The following is a 25,911-nucleotide window of genomic DNA, read 5'->3' on the forward strand; positions in this document are numbered from 1 at the left end:
GCAAATATTATTTTGTTCTTTTTCACAGCTGAGTAACATTCTAGTGTGTGTGTGTGTGTGTGTGTGTGTGTGTGCGTGTGTGTATTTCTCATTTCTGTTCCTGGTGATATGAAGAGTCAACTCATTGGAAAGACCCTCATGCTGGGAAAGACTGATGGCAGGAGGAGAAGGGGGTGACAGAGGATGAGACGGTCGGATGGCATCACCGACTCAATGGACATAAGTTTGAACAAGCTCCAGGAGATGGTGAAGGACAGGGAAGCCTGGCGTGCTGCAGTCCATGGAGTTGCAAAGAGTCAGACATGACTGACTGAACTGAACAAAAGAAAAACAGACTCACAGACATAGAGAAAGACTTGTGGTTGCCAAGAGGGAGGGGCAGGGATGGAAAGATGGCGAGTCTGGGATTAGCAGATGCGAACTGTTAGAAGCAGGATGAGTACACAACAAGGTCCTACTGTATAGCTCAGGGAGCTACATTCAGCATCCTGAGACAAACCATAATGGAAAAGAATCGGAAAAGAATACATATGTGTAACTGAGTCATCTTGCTAAATAGCAGAAAGTAACACAGCATTATGAATCAATTATATTAAAAAATATGAATCAGGAAAGCAGAGGAAAGGCTTAGTTTGGAGACAGTGAATGACAGCTCCCTTTAAATATATGAGAGCTCTCTAAGTTAGAGAACTATGGTTATCTTTAAAATATGATTATTTTTAATATTAAAAACATAATTAACAGTAGCAGGCTTCATAAGATACACAGCTTTTAGTGCTCCATGACTCACTCTATAAAGTAACGTACATCAGTATTTACCAAGCCCAGACAGAGTCCTTTTCTTGAGTTAAAAAAAAAAAAATACTCATTGGAAGAAGAAATAGCTGTCCTCACATATGAATTTCTGGAAGAATCTTAACAGCTGTGAGCAAAAGTAAACAATTTATCTGATCAGACACCCTGTCACCAGACACCCTGATTTCCTATCAATTGTGAATGAAGTTGAAAAAATTAAAATCTTCGCAAGTACTGGAAACAAGTTTAGTAAACCTTCCAACATACTTCAACAAGGAAAGAGAGGAGAGCAAATAAGAGGGAAATAGTATTTCTGATGACACTGGTATATGTTCAGAGCAGGAACAGATAAAATTAGATATTTTCAGAAACTGTTATTGTCTGAAACCAATAATCTGGATGCTGCAGTGAAATGTATATATCAAATGAAGCACAATCAATGAGAGGTAAGTCAGCTTTCGAGTCATCAAGATATCTACAGTGACCTACAGATATCTACAGTGATCAGGGAGGTTAAAAATGAGAGGAACAGTGATTCTTGACAATATGAGAGTGACATCCACATGGAAATAAGATGAAACATCTATGGAGCCAATAACCAAAGGAAGGTGATGGATTCCTCCCCTGGAGGACACCTCTTCCACTTCAGAAATGAGCAAGTGTGCGGAGTGTATTGAGTTTTCATGTTAGTCTTTTAGACAATTTCTAATAACACAAATTTTATAATAGAATAACATGCACATAATAATGCATTTGCTAGAAGTATCTTTAGAAAGCAGACCTAAAGTTCTGAGTTCTTATTTAATCTCAAGCACTTGGTTAAATGAGAGCAATTTCTTTATATTCTTTATTTTTTAAATGAATTTTATTAGTTTCTTATGGCACATAATCAAAACTGGAAAAACAACTAATAAAATACACTATATGCAGAGAGCAATTATTTTATATAAGACCACAGATTTGGAATAACAAACGGCTCAGTATGAGTGATTTCAGATCCTGAGGATTAAAAGTATAGCAAGGCAGTCTGCACAGTGACAGGACATGAAGTGGGATCTGTTATTTTTATATTTTGAGGGTGAAATGACTTTTCAACAAAGTAGGTCAGTCTGACATAAAGTCAGATCTACAACCTTAAGGCGTCCCTACAGCTTTTAGGAACAAATGTCCACAAGACCATGTCCTGTCCCCCACTCTGCCAAACAGATCTTTGGAAGAGTTTTTTATGGTCCAAGAATCCACAGAGATTTCACGATAAAGTTTTGGATTGCATACCTGTCCTCACAAAAAGTAAAAATTGCTCTTGGAAAAGCTGTGTTCCTTAAATCTGGATCCTTACTCCCCAATTCTCTGGCTCAATTCATTTCTGTTATGTCAAAGTTACATTACACTCGTCGGTGAGACTGTCTCAATTACATTAAAAAATAAGAAAGTTCTTGATTCTTAAGGGTCACGGGTAGAGCATGAGCGTGTCATGATGACCCATCCTCTCTCTGTCCTTGATGCTATCACCTTGCTGATTGTACAGGTGCCTAGGTGTACCGTCCTGTGAAGCCTTTACACACCATCTCTCCAGGGACTGGAAGGGAGGGATGTCAGTGTGCCTTCGAATCCATAGGGAAACAATTACAAAGATAGACAAATGCATACCGAGACCCAAGGAAATTTCAAGAAGGTAAGCATAGTCTAGCCACACTGGCCGTCTTGTCACTCCTCACATGCTCCAGTCTTTGGCCCTTGCACCTGACATCTTTGCTGGAGACGCTCAATTACTATGTTTCCCTTGTGACTGACTCTGCTACCTTCTTCAGTGGGTGGCCATTCCTTCTCCAGTGGATCTTCCCGACCCAGGAATCGAACCAGGGTCTCCACATTGAAGGCGGATTCTTTACCAGCTGAGCTACCAGGGAAGCCCTTGCTTAAATAGCTGGACCAAACAACATGCAACACCCTCTTCCAACGACCAGCAATTTCTAACCCATTTCTTGCTTGACTTTTTTACTGAAGTATATAATGTTAATTTCTGCTGTGCAGCCAAGTGATTTATATTTCTATTTAGTGATTCTTTGTATACTTTTTTCCTTTATGGTTTATCCCAGTTCAGTAGTTCCCTGTGCTACACAGTAGGACCTTGTTGTTTAGCCATCCTATATATATCCTAATTTGCATCTGCTAACCTCAAACTCCCAATCCATTCCTTCCCATCCCCCATCTCCCTTGGAAACCAGAAACCTATTCTGTACATCTGTGAGTCTGTTTCTGTTTCATAGATAAGTTCATGTCTCTTGCTTGACTGTATTCTATCTCACACACTACTCATATATCTCCTGTTTCCCTTTACTAGAATTTCAGCTCTTTGAGGACACAGATTTTCAAGTACCTTACTCACTGCTGTTGACTCAGTGCTGAGACTATCATAAAAGAAGCAATTGATAAACATCTATTGAATGATTGTTGAACGCTTACACAGAGGACTTGCTAATTCTCACTGCATCTCAGAGAAATAATAGGTAGTTACTATGCACTTGTTTAGGGCTTCCCTGGTGGTTCAGTGGTAAAGAATTTGCCTGCCAAAGCAGGAAACACAGGTTCAGTCCCTGGGTTGGGAAGATCCATTGGAGAAGGAAATGGCAACCCACTTCAGTACTCTTGCCTGGGAAATTCCATGGACTGATAAGTCTGGTGGACTGCAGTCCATGGGGTAGCAGAAGAGTTGGATGTGATTCAGTGATGGAGCACACACCCTCTTGTTCATCTTACAGCCAGGAAAGCTCTCAGGCATGTTTAAACAGACACCCAGACCAGATACCACGATATTGGAAAAGAAAAGTGGTGTTTCACCCTGAGCTTGGGCTTCCCTTATGGCTCAGCTGGTAAAGAATCCACCTGCAATGCAGGAGACCTGGGTTTGTCCCTGGGTTGAGAAGATCCGCTGGAGAAGGGAAAGGCTACCCACTCCAGTATTCTGACCTGGAGAATTCCATGAACTGTATAGTCAGTCCATGGGGTTGCAAAGAGCCAGACACAACTGAGTGACCTTCACTTTCACCCTGAGCTTGTGATTTTCAGCAATACGTATTTGCATTTATCACTTTGAGCCAAGTATGTCTGAAGAATACTCGAGAGCAACAGTCCCCCAGCTTTCTGGCACCAGCAAGCTGTTTCATGGAAGAAACTTTTTCCATGGACCAGGGATGGGTGGTTTGGGGAAGATTCAAGCACATGACATGTATTGCGCACTTTATTTCTATTATTATTACATCAGATCCACCTCAGATCATCAGGCATTGGATCCTAGAGGTTGGGGACCCCCGCTCTAGAGGAAGCAGGGATGGAGAGATGCATGACCTATTCTCACCATCACAAAGTTCACGATGTAGTCTGAGACATGATGAATTATTTTATTCTCCTCTTGAACTCGAGTCTAAACAAATGTTCAAATGAAAACTGGCAATGGCAAAGGCAGGTATATTGGGTACATTTCACCGCACCTAATAGTCAAAGGACTCAGAGAAATGTCATTCACCGCCTAAAACAACCACAACTGATTGAAATAGAACTTGAAAGTGTCTCTCTACACCCTCTATTCCAAATAAAGGCATTCTATAATATTCAGAAACATTGATTATTCATTCCTTGAACAGAAAACACACACCTCCCAAATGACAGTGTTCTCTGTAATGTCACACTCATAAAATTCGTAAACTTTGCTTTCGACAAACTCTGCTACAGAGACTAGTGTCACCAAATACAACAAACCAGGAACAGTCTATTCTAACCTAAGAAAACACAAGTATTCTGACTCTATGGGAAGAACTGCTTCTAAATTTCTAGCCAGGGACTTGAACTTATAAAAAAATATTAGCATAATTGAGTCTGAAGGAACCCTAACCCAACAGTGGTCTAAGCTTTTAAAATGTTTCAAGTTTTGCCCTCCTGGCAGAAACACTCTGTTAAGCAGGCACTGCTTTGGGAGAATTAATCTTTTAGGAGGATTAAGCAGATGAAGGAGGGGATATACTTTTGAAATTACTCCTTTCTTCGGTGTTTATGTACCAGGAGAAAGTGGCAGACGCCCCTATGGGCACTGGAATTAGCCATTGGAGCCATCTGAACAGAGAGGGAATGAAAACTCACTGGTCCTTGAGTTTTCTCTCTTGATTATACTGTGAAGGGGGGCGAGGAGGAGGATAAAAAAGCCACAAAAGCAGTAATATCAAGATAAGAAATACTCATTTTTTAAATGGGATATTACGGTTGCTTTACAATATTGTGTAAATTTCTAGTGTACAATGAGTGAATCCACTATACGTATACTAATTTTTAATAATGAATAACCTGGAAAAGTTTGTAAACTTTTGGAGAGAATTTTGGGAGCTGTGTTTTAAACTAAGACATATGTCTTTGTTAAATACTCTAAAGAATATCCATAAAAGAAAAAAATCATAATCACTGTTTTCAGACCAATTGTACTATGTCATAAAATGTAAAAAAAAAAAAAAAAAACAACAACCCAATTAGTAAATTTCAAGTTAAGGTAGTAAAAATGATTTCTTAACCAAAAAGATGGAATCCTTTCTTTTTCTGAGTTAAGAAAACTGTGATCATAATCAGACACGTCAAATTCTGTGACAAGTATGGTTGGGTTGTAGGTGTGAGCAGCGGCTAAAACACTGGTGTAAGAGACACAGTTCATCTGTGAGAACTTGTGAAGTAGAGTAGAAGGGAGAATAGAAGGGAATCTATTTGTCTGTTAATTTTAATGCATCAAGCTCAGGAAACTGGACGGCCAGGGAACTATAGTCATTCTTTTTTAGAAGTTTTCAGACTATTCTCATTATTTTGAGCTCAATCTAGTTTATATTTTTGGTAGGAAACTAATTTGAAACAGCATTAAGGAGTCAAATTTAATTAGGATTAACATACTGTTATTCCTGGAATCTTAAACTTTCACTATACATGTCTCTTATGGATTAACAGAAATTAATCAGAATGAAATTGAGAAATACCTATTTCTATCTTGTTTCTAACACAAAAGGAACAGTTTCCCCCAATACTGTAAACTCTACATGTGCTACCTTTAAAGTTTGACTTAATGCCCCTCCACAATATTGACCGTCTCTTTATCAAACCTAAAGAATTCTGGGATTAAAAACTTTGGATTCATAAATTTTAAGTTCTGGGTGTAGATGCGACTATGAGGCAACTTAAAAATGCCAAAACAAGTAAAGAGTTCATGTCCTGTAGTTTATATTTTAGCAAGTACACCATCAAGCTTTTACCAAAGGATGTCTAACATGTAGAAAGATCTTTCTGTGATTTTCTAAGGCAAATACTTTCTCCCAAACACGAAACCCCTAGATGTCTTTAAGTTCTCAAAGAATTTCTGTTTTAGATATATTTTGGAGAGAGAGGAAATCATTGTCTACTTACCCAAGAGACATTTTTACCCTTAGGTGTCTTTAGCATGGCAATATGCAGGGCTGAGGTGGCCAACAGCAATTTCACCAACATGGACAATCCAGGGAAGTAGATTTCAAAAGTCTCTGTTACCCAAATGCAAAAAGTTCCCTGGTTTGCCAGACACAGATATCATAAGTAAAAATAAAGATCACCTTCAGGGAGCCCATTTTTCTTCTCAGGGCTAAGCATGTAAACAGGCACATCACAGATCACCGCTGTAATTACCCAGCCTATGGAGGCAGGAGCTGCTGCATAAGGGTCTTCTCTATGTCCACAAAATGGACAAAATCCAGAGTGCAGTATCCCCTTAAAAAAACACAACTTGATTCCAGGTGGAAACGCCCCAAAACACAGGAATTCTTCCCTCCGCTGCTAAACTGCAACTCCCAAGGACTCCCCCAGAGTAAACAAAAGGTTGGCCGTGCTGGCTGACAGTTACTTAGCAAGAAAAAGAGGGAAAGCAAGTTGAATTTAGGAGACTTGGTAGGTTAGCTGCTGGCGGCATCCATTTTAAGAGGCGCCTGACTCCAGGGCTGCCCGGGAGGATAAAGAGAAAGCGGAGCTCAGTTTCAATAAATAATACATAGTCTCAGGTACAGTCTGTGCCTGGTGGGACCTTCTGCTCAGCCTCAGCCAGGAGAGATCGCTCTGCGCAGCCCGGAGCCTCCCTGTGCACCTGTTGTTGGTGAGGCGGCTCCGTGCAAGGCTGGTCTCCTAACGACCAGGAGCGTTTGTTTGTAAGAGAAGAAAAAGAGAAGCCCCAAGAGGGGAGCAAATGCGAAGCCCCAGATGGAAGAGCAAGGCTGGAAATCAGTGCTGGTCCCCTCCCCTCGCTTCTGTGCCCTTGTGTCCCGTTCCTTTTTACCTCCTGTCAATCTAGATTAACTAAGCAGATCCAGGCTAAATTTTGCTACTACCAGTAGTGATTAGTTTGAGTTGACGAAATCGGATTATACAGGCGGGCCTCTGCCTTCTCCCCCAGGCAAGCCACACCAAGCGACTGGAAAGCTGCTGTCCTCCTCACCGGACTGGAGCATTCTGGAAGGTTCTGCCAGGGGAACTAGCTCACAGGAGAAAAGCTGGCTACCTGAAGCTGCTCAGATACAAACAGAGCAGGGTGAAACCAGCCATTTCACTCTGTACTTTGGTTTTCTTCCAAGTTCTAATGTTCTCTCTGATGGAAAGTTAAATTAGTACAGGAAAAAAAATAATGCGTAGCATTTTTCCATTTCATCAAAAATTGTATTCCTGATGCTAGATTTCTAATTTTTTAAAAATAGTTAAGCTACAAAGGTTTACTCTATAGCACAGACAACTATAGTCAATATATTGTAATAATCTATAATGGAAAATAATTTCAAAAACAATATATGTGTATATGTATAACTGAATTGCCTTGCTGTGCACCTGAAACATTTTAAGCATACCTCAATAAAATATGTATATTTAGAAAAAAATACTTTATTCCTGGCAGGGTAACTACCTTGATGGAGAGATGGAGGTCATGGGAGTCCATGGAAGGGGCTTCACTGGAAGTCACTTTTCTTAAGCATCTGTTATATGCAGGAATGGCATGAGGGAATTTATATAGTCTCATGCCAAATAATCCTGGAAATAAGTGTATCACTTTAAAGAGGAAGAAATTAAGATTTAGAGATGTTAAATCCCTTTCCACAAAGATATGTTGAGTTGAAGCAACACTGTTTAAATTCCTCTCTCTGTGAAATCAAATGGCATCTGGATTTTTTCCTCTGGATCTTTTCCAGTATATTATTCTATAATTTTAGAATTAAAATGTTTCTTCCTCCCAGTTTTATTGAGATATAATTGGGATACAACACTGAAGAAGTTTTAAGGCATACAGCATAGTGATTTAACTTACATATACCATGAAATGATGACCACAGTGACTTTAATGGACACCCATCGTCTCATACAGATACAAAACTAAAGAAATAGAAAAAAAGTTTTTCCTTGTAAAGAAAACTCAAGGGAAACGAAAGCAAAAGTAAACTGTGTGTGCATGTGTATTCTAAGGACCATATGTTGCTCTTAAGTGTCTAAGAATTCTCTGGAATTATGGTTCTTACTCATTTTGAAAATAACAATGCTATAGGGCTCCTCATAAGAAATACTTTGGGTCAAATTTTTGTAAAGTACAAAATAGCTCAAGTGGGGCTATACAGTTACCCACACAAATATCAGTGCAGCAAGCCAAGGGCCTGACTGGGACTCTGTGCTAGACCTTCAATAGGTATGTCAATAATAATTGCCGACATTTATTGAAAATGTGCTAAGTATGTTATCTTTGTGATCTTACTCAAAACAACTACCTTATGAAGTGGATTTCAAATGATTTTGGTTGAGTTAGTATAAATCAATAACAAATTTTTTAAAACTGATATTCCAATTAAAATGATAAATATGATCTAAAAAATCTCCCCCATTTAAAATCTGAAGAAAAATTAAAACAGACACATGAGTAGAGATAAAAGGATTTTTTAGATGAAAAATTTCCCTGTAAGTCTGTGTGTGTGTGTGTGTGTGTGTGTGTGTGTGTGTGTGTGTGTAAATCTCATTTGTCTTATGATGCTATAACTCCTTAAGGACTTAGTCCATGTCTACTATATTTTTTCTCTTCAGGGAAACAGTACTCATGGTTGCTCAATAGCTGTTGTTGACTAATTAGTTGCTGTTCCATTATGAATTTTAAAATGGTCCTTTGAATATAATGTTCTGTTACAATTTTTTTTTTACAATACAATACTATCAAGAAAGAGATAAAGCAATGTGAAACTTAGTGTTTTGACTGAAACATAAATGCTAGGGATTCCTATTTAGATGTGTGTTTTTAGAGTTTATATTTCTTAAAACTCATGAAGGGATGTTCAGCACAAGTTGAGTGTTGGAGAAGGAAGTTGTAGAAAAGTAAGACCAGACCATGTAACTCCAGACATTTAATTTCAGATCTGACTAGAAATATTTGATTTCAAATTACAACTAACCTTTTGTTCTTTTGCATCATCATGGTCTGATGTTGTTATGGGTTGAATTCAGTTCAGTCGCTCAGTTGTGTCCGAATCTTTGCGACCCCATCAATCGCAGCACGCCAGGCCTCCCTGTCCATCACCAACTCCTGGTGTTCACTCAGACACATGTCCATCGAGTCGGTGATGCCATCCAGCCATCTCATCCTCTGTCGTCCCCTTTTCCTCCTGTCCCCAATCACTCCCAGCATCAGAGTCTTTTCCAATGAGTCAACTCTTCGCATGAGGTGGCCAAAGTATTGGAGTTTCAGCTTTAGCATCATTCCTTCCAAAGAACACCCAGGGCTGATCTCCTTCAGAATGGACTGGTTGGATCTCCTTGCAGTCCAAGGGACTCTCAAGAGTCTTCCCAACACCACACTTCAAAAGCATCAATTCTTCGTTGCTCAGCTTTCTTCACAGTCCAACTCTCACATCCATACATGACCACTGGAAAAACCATAGCCTTGACTAGATGGACCTTTGTTGGCAAAGTAATGTCTCTGCTTTTGAATATGCTATCTAGGTTGGTCATAACTTTCCTTCCAAGGAGTAAGTGTCTTTTAATTTCATGGCTGCAGTCACCATCTGCAGTGATTTTGGAGCCCCCAAAATAAAGTCTGACACTGTTTCCACTGTTTCTCCATCTATTTGCCATGAAGTGATGGGACCAGATGCCATGATCTTAGTTTTCTGAATGGGTTGAATTACATTTCCCTAAAAAGATATGGTTAGGTTCTACCCCCCATACTTCACAATATGGCCTTATTTGAAAATAAGGTCTTTACAGAGGTAATCAAGTTAAAACATGGTCATTAGGGTAGGCCCTAATCCAAAATGACTGCTGTCCTTACAGAAAAGGGAAATTTGAACATAGAGATAGACGTGCATAGAGGGAAGATGATGGATGACGTGCAGGAAGAAGACAGTCATGTGACTGAAGCAATGTATCTCCAAGCCGAAAAATGCCAAAAACGCTAGCAAACACCAAACACTAGAAGATGCAAATAGTCTTCTTCGGAACCATCAGAGAGAGCATGGCCCTGCTGATATGCAGATTTCAAACTTCTAGGTTCTAGAACTATGAGTCCATATATTTCTTACTGTTTTAAACTGCCCAGGTTTTGGCATTAACAGAAGGCCTAGCAAACTAATGTTGATGTCAATTCAATAATTCTTCCTTTCTTTTTCTTTTCAGTGACTCTCTGGAGTATTCCAAGCTTCATTTATTAATTTCCCTACAAAATCCTAAAGGTAAGAATGTCAGAATTTTTAAAACTTGAGTTTTAAAGTATACCTATATTATTTTACACAGTTGACTTCAATTTTCACTTAATTTGTAGATTATCTACACATTTCACAGAGTAAGTCTCCTTAACCTACTGTCCTTAGATCCCAAGGAGTCTATGAGTAGAATTTAGGAAGTTCAACACCTTGAATGGAAAAATTAACATCTTATTTTCAGTAATAAACTTCAGACAAAAATTTGGCATTTCTTTCAATTATGAATGTCAGCAAAAAACCATAGTAGTGTTGGCAGTACCTCTGAGGCCAGCAATAGAAATCACAGATATTTTAATATCAGATTATAATTACTCTAGATATCTGGAAGTATGTCTATCTTCTAGTTTATAATATACATGCTGAGTTATTTAGGGGAAACCTGCAATTTGCTTTGCAATTTACACTGACATGCATAAAAACATTAGGATGTTTTGATGATGCAAGGCTGGCTGGCTGGTTAGATAGATATGTGATAAAACAAGTATATTAAATGTTAATGGGAGAATCTAGAGACAGTACATAAGTATTCTCAGTAGAATCATCACTATTATTATTTAATATGTAAAAATAAGTCATATTACCATATTAAAGATTTGGTTTTTAATATATTTTGAAAAGTATATCATTATATGATTAGTTTCCCTTGTAATTCTACAAATTTCATATTACACACTTGAACGTACTGTTACAAGAGATAATTCTTAGGGATTTACCAGACTACAAAAGGGTCCAAGGCACACTAAATTTAAGGATTTCATCTATTTAGCCAATAGGCTATGAGAAGGTGCTTGTCATCACTTGGACCACCCTAATTATCAGAAAAATGCAAGTCAAAATTACAAATAGAACTACCATATGATCCAGAGATCCTACTCCTGGGCATATATCCAGATAAAACTATAATTCAAAATAGATAGATGCATCCCAGTGCTCACTGGAGCACTATGCACAATGGCCAAGACATGGAAGCAACCTAAATGCCCACTGACAGATGAATGGATAAAGACGACGTGCTACACACACAATGGAGTATTATTCAGCCATTTAAAAGAGTGAAATAATGCCACTGCGGCAACATGCATGGACCTGAAGATTATCATGCTAAGTGAAAGTCAGACAAAGACAAATATCATATGATATCACTTCTATATGAAATCTTTAAAAAATGATACAACTGAACTTTTTCACAAAACAAACAGATTCACAGACTTAAATGAACTCATGTTTATCAAAGGGGAAGGATGGGGGGAGGGATAAACTGGGAATTGGGATTAACACCTACATACTCTCATATTTAAAATAGATAACCAGCAAGGCCCTACTGTATAGCACAGGGAACTCTGCTCAGTATACTGTAATCACCAAAACAGGAAAATAATTTGAAAAAGGATACATGTATATGCATAATTGAATCTCTTTGCTGTACACTTGAATCTTACCCAACATTATTAATCAACTAGACTCCAATATAAAATAAAAATTAAAAGAAAATGAGAATGAGGTATCACCTCACACCAGTCAGAACGACCATCATTAAAAAATCTATAAATAATAAATACTGGAAAGGATGTGGAGAAAAGAAAACACTCTTACATTGTTGATGGGAATGTAATTGGTGCTTCCACTATGGAAAACAATATGGAAGTTCCTCAAAAAACTAGAAGTTGCCACATGATCCAGCAATCCCACTCCTGGGTATATATCCAGACAAAGCTACAGTTCAAAAGACACATGCCCTGCTATGTTCACTATTTACAATAGCCAAGAAAGGGAAACAACTTAACATCCATTGACAGATGAATGGAAAAAGAAGATGTGGTTCATGTATACAGTGGAATACTGCTGCTGCTAAGTCGCTTCAGTCATGTCTGACTCTGTGCGATCCCAGAGATGACAGCCCACCAGGCTCCCCCGTCCCTGGGATTCTCCAGGCAAGAACACTGGAGTGGGTTGCCATTTCCTTCTCCAATGCAGGAAAGTGAAAAGTGAAAGTGAAGTCGCTCAGTCGTGTCCGACTCTTAGCAACCTCATGGACTGCAGCCTACCAGGCTCCTCCATCCATGGTATTTTCCAGGCAAGAGTACTGGAGTGGGGTGCCATTGCCTTCTCCACAGTGGAATACTACCCAGCCATAAAAAAGAATGAAACAATGCCATTTGCAGTGACATTAATGAACCCAGAGATTTTTATATCAAGTAAGTCAGAAAGAGAAGGACAAACACCACATGACATTGCTCACCTGCAGAATCTAAAATATGACACAAACACACATATCTACAAAACAGAAACACACTCACAGACACAGAGAACAGACTTGGGGAGTGCCAAGGGGAAGGTGAAGTGAGGGAGGGGTGAACTGGGAGTTTGGGGTTAGCAGATGCAAACTGTTATATATAGAATGGATAAACACAGGGAGTTGTATTCAATATGCTGTGGAGTGGAGCTCCACTCTTTTCCATTCATAATGGAAAAGAATATGAAAAAATTATATGTATAACTGAGTCACTTTGCTATATAGCAGAAATTAACACAATGCTGCAAATCAACTACATTTCAATGAAAAAAGAATTTCATCTGTAAAAGTATCAAGAGGAAACTGATAAACAACATTACTCCACAAAGCTATTTCAACAACATTACTCCACAAAGGAAAAAAGAAAAGCATATCTTTAAACTGTCTTATAACAACCATGTGCTCAAGTAAAATTCTGATATCTGATAAATAATTGATTTATAATCTGTGCTAGGTAACTACTGATGTTACATACAATATTCCAAAGCTTAATGGCTTAAGTAACAATTAATTAATATTATCTCTCAAGGTTCTGTGGGGTCATTGGGCTCAGCAGAGGGGTTTCCATTTGGGGACTCCAATGTGGTTATGGTTGGATGGTTGCTGAGGTTGAGTCATCTGAAGGCTTGACTGGGGTGGACATCCCAGATGGCTTACTCATATGCCTAGCAGATGACACTGGCCATCTGTTGGGACCTCAGCTGGGGCTGGTGACCACAGCAAAACGTGCGACCTCTCCATGTGGCTACAGTGTCTCATGGCATGCCATGTAGGTTCCAAGAGACAGTGTCCCATGAGAAAGCATTCCAAGATACCCCAGGGGGAGATGCAAAGGTTCTTTCTTGACCTTAAAAATCACATAGCATTACTTAAATCATAGTTTACTTGTCAGGACTGAGTCACAGGACCAGTCCAGATTCAGAGGGAAGGGACAGTGCAAGGGCGTGAGTACTGGCCACGTGGCTCTTGTGGAGGGCAGAGGGGCACCTGTAGACACCAGCTACAACACATCCCAAACCACCACACACAGCTGGGTGAGGACCTGGGCATGTAAACCTGGATTTGATGGGATTTCTGCTACTCATGCTTACCCGTGTCTCCAGCATAGCTAATTATCTAGCTAATTATTTCTCAAAGAGTCCCAGATGAATTCCTTTCCTGGTGAATTTCTTATTTTGGCCCTGGGTGGTAAAAATGGGGCCAAATATGTGATTTAGTACTCCCTAGTTCTCCATTAGCTCTAAAATTCAATCATTCTCATTTAATTCCTTCAGTAAGAGAGATCTTTCTCAAAAACAAGAGATTAGTGGGGCTTTTTTTTTTTAAGTCTTTGTACCCTTTCCATTTCAAAGATCAAGCATACTGCCAAGAACACAGAAGTGCCCTCAAAATGATCAAGCAATTTTCATCATCAGTAAATTAAGATGTGCAAAGGTCTCGTGGCCTTTGGAAGCTTTGGAGGAATACAATAGAAGTAATTATCAATATGAACTCACAGCCCATCTCAATTCCCATGCCAACTCTCCTGGATTAATTTCTAGGGAGAGAATGGGAGAAGTTTTTATTTCTTGTCATGGCTTAGCATTTTCCTTTTGGGCATATGTTTGCAAAAAAGGATTTGAGTTTTATTGTGCCCAACCGGGTATATCCCATAGATGAAAGATACTCCAGCAGATGAATCTCTTAACTGACCTTTTAGTAGAACTTTAATGAGCAGAAACAGATAAACTGTGTTTAACAAGTTAGACCTGTGTGTTAACAAGTTAGACTAAAGAAAAAAATGCTTAAAAATAAATTCCTGGTCCAGTTAATACAGGTCTTTCAGGGTCTGTATTTCCCCAAAGATTCCTGCTAAGAATTCTACAAAACATTATCTCATTGAGTTAATGAGTCTTCTTAATAACCTATATGACAGGGACTGTTACCCTTTTCATTTACAGGAAATTACAAATGACCACTGGAGCACCCAAATCTGACCCTGTATGGTCTGATGCCAACATCTGTCTGCTTGGTTGGTCCATCTTTCACTTATAATAAGATCAGCTGACCAGTACTGCCACCCACTGAGATCTGGGACAGATTTGTTGTATCCCATTCTCTTAACCCACCTCTGATTTCAGCCATGGCTGCCAATTACTCTGAGTCCTACTTCAAGCCCAAGCCAGGCAACTTCCCATTCTATTCAACTCATCAATTCTACCAACATCTGCTCAGTCCACCAGCCTGCCCAGAAGTTGGGGGTGGGGATTCACTGCCTCTAGAGTCAGCTGAATGAACAGAGGACAGGAGCTGGTGAACACATATTCCTGACTGCCATCAGCCTGAGAGTGGACAATTTTGGGAGGTTTTGGTACAGTTCTCAGGGAAGCTGGTGGAATCTAGTCCCCTTTGCCCACAACCTTGATAATGATCTGTAAAAATGTTTTTAAATTTATTTTTGGCTGCACTGGGTCTTCGCTGCTGCCTGCAGGCTTCAGTAGTTGCAGAGTGTGGGCTTAGTTGCTCCACAGCATGTGGGATCTTCCCAGACCAGGGATGGAACCTTTGTTCCCTTCATTAGCAGGTAGATTATTAACCACTGGATCACCAGGGAAGTCTGATAATGATCTTTAATATTGGTTTTCCTCATTCCTTATCTCTCAGAGACCACCAGCCCAATAGACTGCGTATACTGAATCCTTGTCTCAGACTCTGCTTTGGGGAAACAAGATATGTTATTATATGTATCCACTCGAATCAGTGGAGAGAATGGAACAGAAGTTCCAAATCTGTGAGTGTTTCTTCAGTGAATTCACTAAGTGAGCCCCTCCTGAAAGAGGTTTTTGGAGATTACTGAGTAGCTGTAGCTTTCACATACAGGCCCTTTAGTAATCTTTTTAGACAGTGATCCCCTTGAGAGTAAGTGCTTTGACTTTCAGAGTCATTTCTCACATTGCACCCCAGTGGCTGCCTGGCATTTAATAGATGCTCAAGTAGTACAGTCTGACAAGTAAGTGGTTCTCCCTCTTGAAAGTATTACCACTTTATGTCCTATTCTGTTAAAAATGCAAGCAGTATCTTCTGTAGCATATCCTCCATAGGCAGTTTTCTCTTACTAAGCAGTGCTTTTTCCTAAACTCCAGCTATCCAACACTGATGAGTATTACTTCATAAGGACACATCTACCATCTAACAATCAGACTCAAGCATGGCAGAAAGAGCTAAGACTTGGAGTCAGACCAGGGTTGAATTCCGACACCTGCATTTACAAAATATGGAAACTAGCACAAAGTAATTAACTATATTGGACCTGTGTCCTTATCCACAAAGACTCCAGTTATACCAACGCCACAGAGTTTTTGTGAGCGTTTTATGAAATTACGTGTAAAGCATGTTGAATAGTAAAGCACACGATGGTTCAGTGCCCGAGATCTACCTGCTCCGGGGTTCTTGCTTGGTTTTCATGATGTATTTATTGTATGATCAATATATAAACCTGTTTGAGTCTTAGATTTCTCTATTGTAAAGGAAGGCTAATATTAATAACTTTCATATCTACCTAATGTGGCCGAAGCCAACATCAAATAAAATCATGCATGTGAAAGTTACTTGAGATTTGCAAAAGTGATGATAGGCAATGGAGGAAGTGGGGGTGGCGCTGCCATACACAGCAGTACAGCCTGTGCACTGCACAAGGCCCTTCAAAATTAACAACTGACTCAGTCATTCAACATAAACCTGAGTCTATTCAAAACAAATCTATGTGTACACATGTTTTTTGAGTGAGGCCAGTTAGCAATATATACATTTACTTTTAATTATGTTGAATACTATAATGAATAAATTTATGGACTACTGAAACATACAAGTTATAAAAACTTGGCTCTGATGATTTGAAACAGCTGTCAGAATTGTTTTGTTTAGCTCAAGTCAGGGCTTTTAGTATAACACCAAGGACTCTGAAGAGCTCTGTATTTAGTTTAGATCAATCTGAGTGTTTTTTCCAATGTTTAATTTTTAATTAAATAGGAAATTTTGTCACTTACAAATAGATACCCAACTATTGCATAAGAATCTCAGTTGCATTCATATTTTGTATATCTGGGAAAAAATCATTTGGAAAGGCAATAAAAGCCAACCAGAATTATGATATTTTTACCATTTATTTATTTATCCCAGCATCTTCTAAGCATATTTTTGTGCCATTGGCCATGTCTTTCCAATCTGAATATTACTAGTAAGTTGCCTAACATTCTGTCAATAGGTCATGAGACTTCTTATGAAAAATTGGTCATCCTGTGATGACTTATCAACTAAATGCTGACCTTTTGTGGATGACAAATTCTTCAAGGGCAAGAACCATATTCATCATTTTAATATATACTACTATGACATATTATATACAAAAAAATGTTGGCTGAAATGATAATACAAGTGTCTGCCAAGTGAACTTCAAAGACACATCCCAGCAGAGCATGCCGCAGAGAGGGCAAGGAAATGACAAATGTCATAAGACAATGACTTTTCAAGCAAGGGGCTAACCACAGCTTCCTGCCCCCTTGGAGGGCCTCATCAATAATGATGTGTCATTCAGTAATAGTTGCAAAGCCATTTTCTTGCTCTTTCTGACTGAACAATGGAGAGAAGGGAAGAAGTGGCAATGAGGAAGAGTCAGGGAGGGGCTGTCTGAACTTCTTCCAGGAAGAACAGAACTATTTGTTTGTACCAGCCCTGGGACAGCTTTCAAAAACACAGCTAAGGCCATTCAGATTTCATTAATTTGGCCAACCAACTCAGTTAAAACGTCCTCAATAAGAAAAAAGGTGAAGGAATGGCTACAGTGAGAATTCATGAGCTTTGCAAGCATCCTCCATTTTAACCCAAATTTAACAGAAAAAATTTTAATTAAGAATTTCCAGAAGCAATTAACCCAAAATATGTTGTGAAAAGCAGAGTGACTATCTTTGGCTACCTTAACCATTTTCCATTTCCTTTATTATAAATGCAATTTCATTTAAGTAAACCATGACTGGGGACTTCCCTGGTGGTCCGGTGGTTAAGATTTCACCTTCCACTGCAGGGTCAATGTGAATTTGATCGCTGGTTGGGGTGTTAAGATCCCACATGCCTCGCAGCCAAAAAAAACCAAAATATTTTTTTAAAAAAGCAAACAATATTGTAACAAATTCAATAAAGACTTTTAAAATAGTCCACATTAAAAAATCTTAAAAATAAATAAACCATGTTTTATGAGTAAAAATAAGAGAAACTAGGATCACCCTCTTTATATTTCTTTTCTCCCTTCTGCCAACAGCCACCATTGCTCAGACTTTTATCCTCTTACTATGTCATCTTGAGAATATCTGAGAGTGTGGTCCTCCTGACTTTCCCCATCTGTATCCAACTGTCTAAGCTGCCAAAAGTGTCTTCAAGCTTGAGTGCCTCTGTTCACATCAGGGTAAATTTACAATGGATAAGATAGCTTCTTATTTCTTCCCACATCAAGTCTTAATCCAAATCCTGCCTCTCTTTGGTTGCATGTGTAGCAGTTCTATGATTAGGCTTGAAATTAATCTAAGCAGTGACTGTCATATTAAGAACAATCATTTCCTTCTAATTAGATATGTGGATACACAAATCTTTACATTTGCCAGAAAATATCTATTTCTGAACAGGACTCAGGCTACGCACTTAGATCCAGGATTTGCGCCAAAACTTATGCATAAATAGCCACATTATAACTGGTTATAGGAAACTGGTTCCCAGACAAATGCCCACAGAAGATCTGTCTAAATGAGGATAACAGTCTGGGGATTCAAAAACAGTAAGTTTTTTCATTGGAAGAGATGTTGTTTTAGTCTATGTTATATACTATTAGTGTTATACACTATTAATCACTATAATTATATAATACAATGCAAATTATGAGTACTATAATTATATATGTACACTATTAATTACTATAAATACTATTAATATAAATTCCTTGAGGAAAGGGAATATTTGACTTATCTTTATGTGCCCCCTAAATAACAGAATCCGGTATGTGCTAGGCACTAGATAAATATTGAACAAATGAATAAACCTAAACATAAAGCTAACAATTAAATGTTTAATTTTATAGTGCATGAGATATCACACTTTAATTATCACCTGTTTTATGAACTGCTATATATACATTTCATCTCTCCCTTATATAATACATCCTTATGTAAGTTTATGCTAAGATTTGGCATTCATTCTTGTCTCCTCGGTTGATTATGTTTTTTCCTTGCTTTGTTTGGTTGAAAAGGGCAGAGATCACTAAAGCCCCCGCCGTGCCCCCAAGAGGTGGGGTCTTGATTAAAGGATACATATTTGTAGGAACTCAGAAAAGCTGAACAATGGGCAGAGATCACTAAAGCCCCCGCCGTGCCCCCAAGAGGTGGGGTCTTGATTTAAGGATACATATTTGTAGGAACTCAGACAAGCTGAACAATCAGACTTTCAGAAAGGCTAGGAGCCATTTCACATCTTCAAACTCATGCCTCTAGACACACACACACACACACACACACACACACACACACACTCTTCATCACATAGCTTCTGTCTCCTTATAGTACTGGGTTTACCAAAATGTTTGAGTTGTTCATGTTATGGAAAAACTCAAATGAACTTTTTGGCCAACCCAATCCTTATGCTCAAAACATTGGCTTGGCCCTGAGTCCAAATGACTATGACTCTCATGCACAACAATTTTTCAGCTCTTGCTTCCAATGCTAACTGAATCTGTGTCTTCCCCACTCAAATTTCTAAGCCAAACTTTTATCTTGATCCAACACATTTTGGCTGCCCCTTGGGGTGGGGTGGGAGAGAGTATAGTTCATGTGGGTCACAGAGGGCTGCCCTGTGGCAGGAACAATGAGTTCAGCAGTTTCACAACATCAAAGGCTACAGGCTGGCAAGGATGTGATTGACATTTCTAATAAGCTGACATAATTATTCACTTCTTTATATTGTTTGTGACTTCCCTAGTGGTTCAGACGGTAAAGCGTCTGCCTACAATGCGGGAGACCTACGTTCTATCCCAGAGTCGAGAAGATCCCCTGGAGAAGGAAATGGCAACCTACTCCAGCATTCTTGCCTAGAAAATCCCAAGGACAGAGGAGCCTAGTAGGCTACAGACCATGGAGTTGCAAAGAGTTGGACATAACTGAGCAACTTCACTTTCACTTTCTTTCACTTTATATTGTTTATATCCAGTTCACTCTTTGCTTCTAAGATTAAGTTAATATGAAATTGTCTGAGTTCATTGTTTTTTTGCCCTAAGTATGCAACCATTCGAATATTTTATATGAATCTGAAAGCAATGCATGGAACAGTAATGTTTTGTATTTATGATTAGTTATTATTTGGAATGACTATGAAATATATTTTAAAACTCTGACTTAATGACACTTATGGAGGATTGGCCAGGAATGAAGAAAAGTTGAATCATAAGTTCTTGACTTAATCTGAACAAAGTCTCATACTCTGGTTGCAATTAAGTCCCATACTTTGAAATCAGAGAAATCAGTTCATATTACTACTAATAAAAGCTGATGGGGAAGCTTTACTCTGAAATTTAAAATCTTGAGTTTACTTGGGCTGCACAGCAATTTTTAGAAGCCATTAATAAAAACACTTATTATGTTAGTCTAGGTTTTACAAAAAGCAGAGCCATTATTTAAAATAAATAACACTGAAAAACCATTCTTGCGTGGGAGAAAATGAATAGACTTTATTTTCCTCATGCAGCAATTCATTTACTATGAGAAATCTTCTCTCTGCATGCCCTTCCATCAGTTCCTAAGAGCTGATCTTCAAAAACACGTGTCATATCTATTGCCTGATTGAGGCTAATCTCTCCCCTTCATGAAGAAGTACTAGCATTAACAGGATAATGTTGGAAAATACATTCTGAAAGCTGGTGTTTAGATGGCATATCAGTACTTACATCTGACCCTTCAGAGCTCTAGCAGTTAACTATGACCTGTACCCTGAAATCTAACCATAGATGAAACTGTACCAGTTCTAAATGAATGCCATTTTCTGTAGGTAGTAATGGAGCAGAGATGATAGAAAGAAATCCTCAGCGACTTAATGAGCACATAAAATGCCATGGAGAAGTGCCAGTCTCATCAAGGACTTAAAAATGTAGAGTAAATATAAAATATCCAATCAACTCAGAAAAAAAGTCAAATGGTCATCTCATTTTTCATGAAGCTGTAAGGTAAACAGAACCCAAATCAGGGTCTTTTAAGAGTATTCTTTAATCTGATTATCCTGCTAATCACGGCTCAAGAGTCAAGTTCAATGGAAAAAAAATAGTGCAATAAAGGAGCAGACAAGAAAAATCAGAGAAGTACCCTCCAGCAGTGATGGCTTTTCCCTTTGAAGGAAAGATTCATTTCAAAATTTTTAGTGCTTCTTGGGCTGTAGAAATAATAATTCTATTATTTTTAAATGGTAATGAGTACATTATAATCATAGTTCAGAAATGAAAGTTCTATGAAATTGGTTTTATCAAGAGGGATTGATCAGAGTGCCTTAAAAGAATACATTTTTAAATCAGGAGAATTTAACTGAAGTGGAGATCTGCCCTATAAGATAAAAAGTACACAGATTTCTCTTTTAGAAAGTTTGTGATCCCAAAGGAAGAGAGGTCATGATCGGTGGAAGCTTTGACCTCTGCACCCACCTTCAGACAAAAATTAATAGGCAAACTTTGCTGAGAGTGCTCAAATACAAGATCACAAGTTCTAAGGTCTGTTTGTATTGCTGTCTTATTCAAATCTGCAGAGTAGAAATTTTTTTGTGTTGGTTTCTGCTGTACAACAAAGTGAATTGGCTATATGTATACATATATCCCCTCCCTCTGGGAACTTCTTCCCCGCCATTCCACCCATCTAGGTCATCCCAGTGCACCGAGATGAGCTCCCTGTGCTTTACAGCAGCTTCCCCCTAGCTACCTATTTTACACATGGTGGGGTGTGTATATCAATCCTAACCTCCCAATTTATTCCATCTTTCCCTTGCCCACCCTGTGTCCACAGGTCCAGTCTCTATGTCTGCGTCTCTATTCCTGCCCTGCAGATAGGTTCATCTGTACCATTTTTCAAGATTCCACATTTATGCATTAATCTTTCTTTCCTTTACACTTTAGGGCGTCTCACTTCCTTCTCTATTTTTTCAGAACTGAAATTTATTTTCATCAAAATAAATGGACAGGCCAATTTACTTCAGCAATTTCCTTTTTAAGGAAAACTGTCAGTGTGACCCACCACACACCATCACCCATAGGGTATCCTATTTCTTTCTGTGGCATCTACAATGATATCACAATGAGAGGTCAGTAAAAATCCCAAATAGAACTTCCTAGAAGTACGACATCCACATTATCTCTCTCATGGTAGACGTTTACCAGAACTGTGTCTGCTCGGATCCAACAGTTTCAGTAAGGTCAGTGATACACGAGGAGAAATTAATGGCATGAACCAACCAATCAAGCAATAAAAGCTGTACCTTAGGAGGAGATAATATGTTATTTTACATTAGCTCTTTTATTGATAGACTCTTCAGTGTTAACTGATTCTATAAACTTCAATGGTAATTCAATATTATAATTCAATAAGTTGTCAATATTTATAGAATGTCTGAATAAAATCTTTACTGTCATTATTAGTTACTTAGATCAATTCAAATATTGGTCTTTACTCTTTTAAGTTAGTAATGAATTTAATAACAAAACCAGAGATGTACAGAAATAGACAATTACAGGCCTTTACTCTTGACAAGTTTTTATCAAGCACTAATTCTACTGTGAAGAAGGCTGAGCGCTGAAGAACTGATGCTTTTGAACTGTGGTGTTGGAGAAGACTCTTGAGAGTCCCTTGGACTGCAAGGAGATCCAACCAGTCCATTCTGAAGGAGATTAGCCCTGGGATTTCTTTGGAAGGAATGATGCTAAAGCTGAAACTCCAGTACTGTGGCCACCTCATGCTAAGAGTTGACTCATTGGAAAAGACTCTGATGCTGGGAGGGATTGGGGGCAGGAGGAGAAGGGATGACAGAGGATGAGATGGCTGGATGGCATCACTGACTCGATGGATGTGAATCTGAGTGAACTCCGGGAGTTGGTGATGGACAGGGAGGCCGGGCATGCTGCGATTCATGGGGTCGCAAAGAGTCGGACACGACTGAGTGACTGAACTGAACTGAACTGAATTCTACTGGAAAGGCAATTCTGGATTTTTCCTACAAACTCCAGTTGCCATCAACTACCTGGTCCATAATCCCCGTTTATATAACTCAGAAACATCATCACTGCTAAGCTTGAAGATGTTCAAGCTTTACTTTCTAAGATTTAACAACAGGAAATTGTGGTGGTTCATTAAGAAAATCATATGATCATGTTCTTTGTATGTGTAAAGATCATCTGTGGTTTCTGCCATTTTGGATGTATTCTCTTTTCCAGAAACAAGATATAGAGTTTCCTTTAGAAATTCTCTTCCTCTATCATATGCTGGCTTGACAGGAGTCTGTCAAGTTTTTCCCTATTCTGGCCTGAAAAGATCCTCTGTGGTCCTCTCCCTCAGGAATGTGAACCCTGACACAAGCCAACTTGAGATGAGTTTTACACTCATCTCAGAAGAAGGGTCCAGCCATGATTTCCAACACTCCTATCCTGATTTTCAAATGTTCTTTGATTCTCTGAGCTCTCCTCAAACAATTCTGTGTACAGAAATCATACTGAGAGAAGAGCAAAAATTAAATGAAGATGGTCCATCCTGGAGATGCAGATTCTAAGGGTGTGGGATGGTTCCAAGGATCTGCATTTCTTGGACAAACAATAATTTTTCCAAGAATTCTTAGGCCAGTGATCAGAGAACACACTCAAAAACACTGCTGTAAATTGCCGATGAATTCTATGTTTAAATGAAAAAGAGGTGATTTCTGTCCTGTATCATTAAATTATCTTGTGCTGTGCTTAGTTGCTCAGTTATGTCTGACTCTTTGTCACCCCATGAATTGCAAGCCCGCCAGGCTCCTCTGTCCATGGGGATTCTCCAAAAAAGAATACTGAAGTGGGTTGCCATGCCCTCCTCCAGGGGATCTTCCCAACCCAAAGATCAAACCCAGGTCTCCCACATTGCAGGCAGATTCTTTACCATCTGAGCCACCAGGGAATTCTGACTTCCAGGCTCCTCTGTCCATGGAATTCCCCAGGCCAGAATACTGGAGTGGGAAGCCATTCCTTTTCCAGGGGATCTTCCCAACCCAGGGATTGAACCCAGGTCTCCTGCATTGCAGGTGACTTCTTTATCATCTGAGCCACAAGGGAAGACCTAAATTATCTTAAGTACTCTTTATAAAGCTTTGGAAAGTGATGATTAATACATAAAAAAGTGTGTTACCTTGAGAGAGAAGAGAAATTCTTGATCTTTTGATTGATTCTTTTTTTAAACTTCCCCTTTCCTGCCATCCTGCTCTCACCCCTTTCAATTGGAACCCTTGAAAATCATGAAGAAACTTCTGTTCCTGATGAGAGTGTGTCCTATTAATCTTTGTAGAAAAAAGGTTTCGATCTGCTCCCTTTGAATGACTATCACTTTATTTCATAGTCTGGTATCTGCTCAAAAGAACAATCTGATTTTCCTGATAATGAAATGACCAATGAGGACTCAATGATTCATTTGGGGAAAAAGTGAGAGCTAGAAACTCTAACATACTCAGGGCCTTAGAAACTCTGAGGCTTTGCTCAGAGTCCTTCATTCTGCATTGTTTGGAAATCAGAGTGGGTTATATAAATTATTTATTCTCTTGGTGATGGACAGGAGAATGGTGAATGCCTCATGACAAAAGTACAAGGGGAAAAAAAACCCAGTAAACAAAAAAATGAAGCTGCTTCTGATTCAAACAGAAGAGAATTGGCTGTTGTGTCAAGGTAATACCAAGAAAGAACAAATAGAGGAGCCTAGCTCAATGGGAAGCAGATCTATTGAGCAGAAAGGTCATCTGGCAATAGAAGGCCTCTGAACCAACAGCACAAAAGGCTGCATCAGAGCACAGCTACCTGCCTGGGCTTCAGTGGGGGAAGGAGGATGGAGGCATTTCCTAAAATAGGTGTCCCCAAGTTATATATGGCAAAGACGTCAGGTAACACATAGAACCTTTAATTCAAGGCTTCAAAAAACAATATGGTGGGTTTTTTATTTTTCAATGGCTGTGTTTAAAGACACTTTCAAATTTTTAAAAAATTTTAACTGGAGGATAATTGCTTAACAATGTAGTGTTGGTTTCTGCCATACAATGTGAATCAGCTGTAAGTATACATATATCCCTTCCCTCTTAAGCAAATATTTTACAAAACATTTTAAAAACATATTTACCTATTTGGCGAAAGGTGTTTTTTTTTTTTTTTTTCCTGGTCACAGAGCTTGCAGGATGTTAGCTCCTCGACCAGGGGTCAAACCTGTGCCCCCTGCAGTGGAAGCATGGAGTCCTAATAACCAGTGTTTTAAAATGAAGCTAGTTTGCAACATTTGGGTTAATCACAGACTGAATGGACATGAGTTTGAGCAACTCAGGCAGATGGTGAGGGATAGGGAAGCCTGGCCTGCTGAAGTCCATGGGGGTAGCAAAGAATCAGGCACAACTTAGCAACTGAACAACAACAACATCATTGAAATCAAACTCAGCTCTCTCCTATACTCAAGCAGGTCCTTGCTGTGGGCAAACAAGCTGATTCTTGCTTGAGATCATTTAAAGAAATAACGAGAATCTAACCTATACAATGAAAAAAGACCCAAAGAGTAAATGATTACATAGTTTCAAACTCTTGCAACAAAATTAATCTTCTGGTTTATAGATAAAAAAGAGACCAAGGAACCTAACTCTATACATGATCAGAAAACCGTGTATGTATATATGTGTACAACTATTTATACACATATACACATGTATATAATGCACTTTATGTAAATATAGGATTAAAATTGCATTATTATAATGACCATCAGAAAGAGAAGGGTGGTCATGGAAAAGTAA

General features: G+C 38.8%; 1 protein-coding gene across 11 annotated transcripts in view; it reads right to left on the reverse strand.

The window, feature by feature from the left end:
• Positions 1–25,911, reverse strand: part of CACNB2 (calcium voltage-gated channel auxiliary subunit beta 2) — a 431,110-nt gene that overhangs the window by 247,172 nt on the left and 158,027 nt on the right. Inside the window, exon 1 of one of the 11 annotated variants that reach the window (XM_006075933.4) lies at positions 6,229–7,449. The exons of the other annotated variants lie outside the window; for them this stretch is intronic. Coding sequence (XP_006075995.1) covers positions 6,229–6,309 — 81 coding nt within the window. The 5' untranslated portion in view covers positions 6,310–7,449. Of the gene's footprint in view, positions 1–6,228; positions 7,450–25,911 lie in introns of those variants that run through there. 11 annotated transcript variants of the gene reach the window in all.

The sequence above is a fragment of the Bubalus bubalis genome, chromosome 14, assembly GCF_019923935.1.
Source record: "Bubalus bubalis isolate 160015118507 breed Murrah chromosome 14, NDDB_SH_1, whole genome shotgun sequence".
NCBI lineage: Eukaryota > Metazoa > Chordata > Mammalia > Artiodactyla > Bovidae > Bubalus > Bubalus bubalis.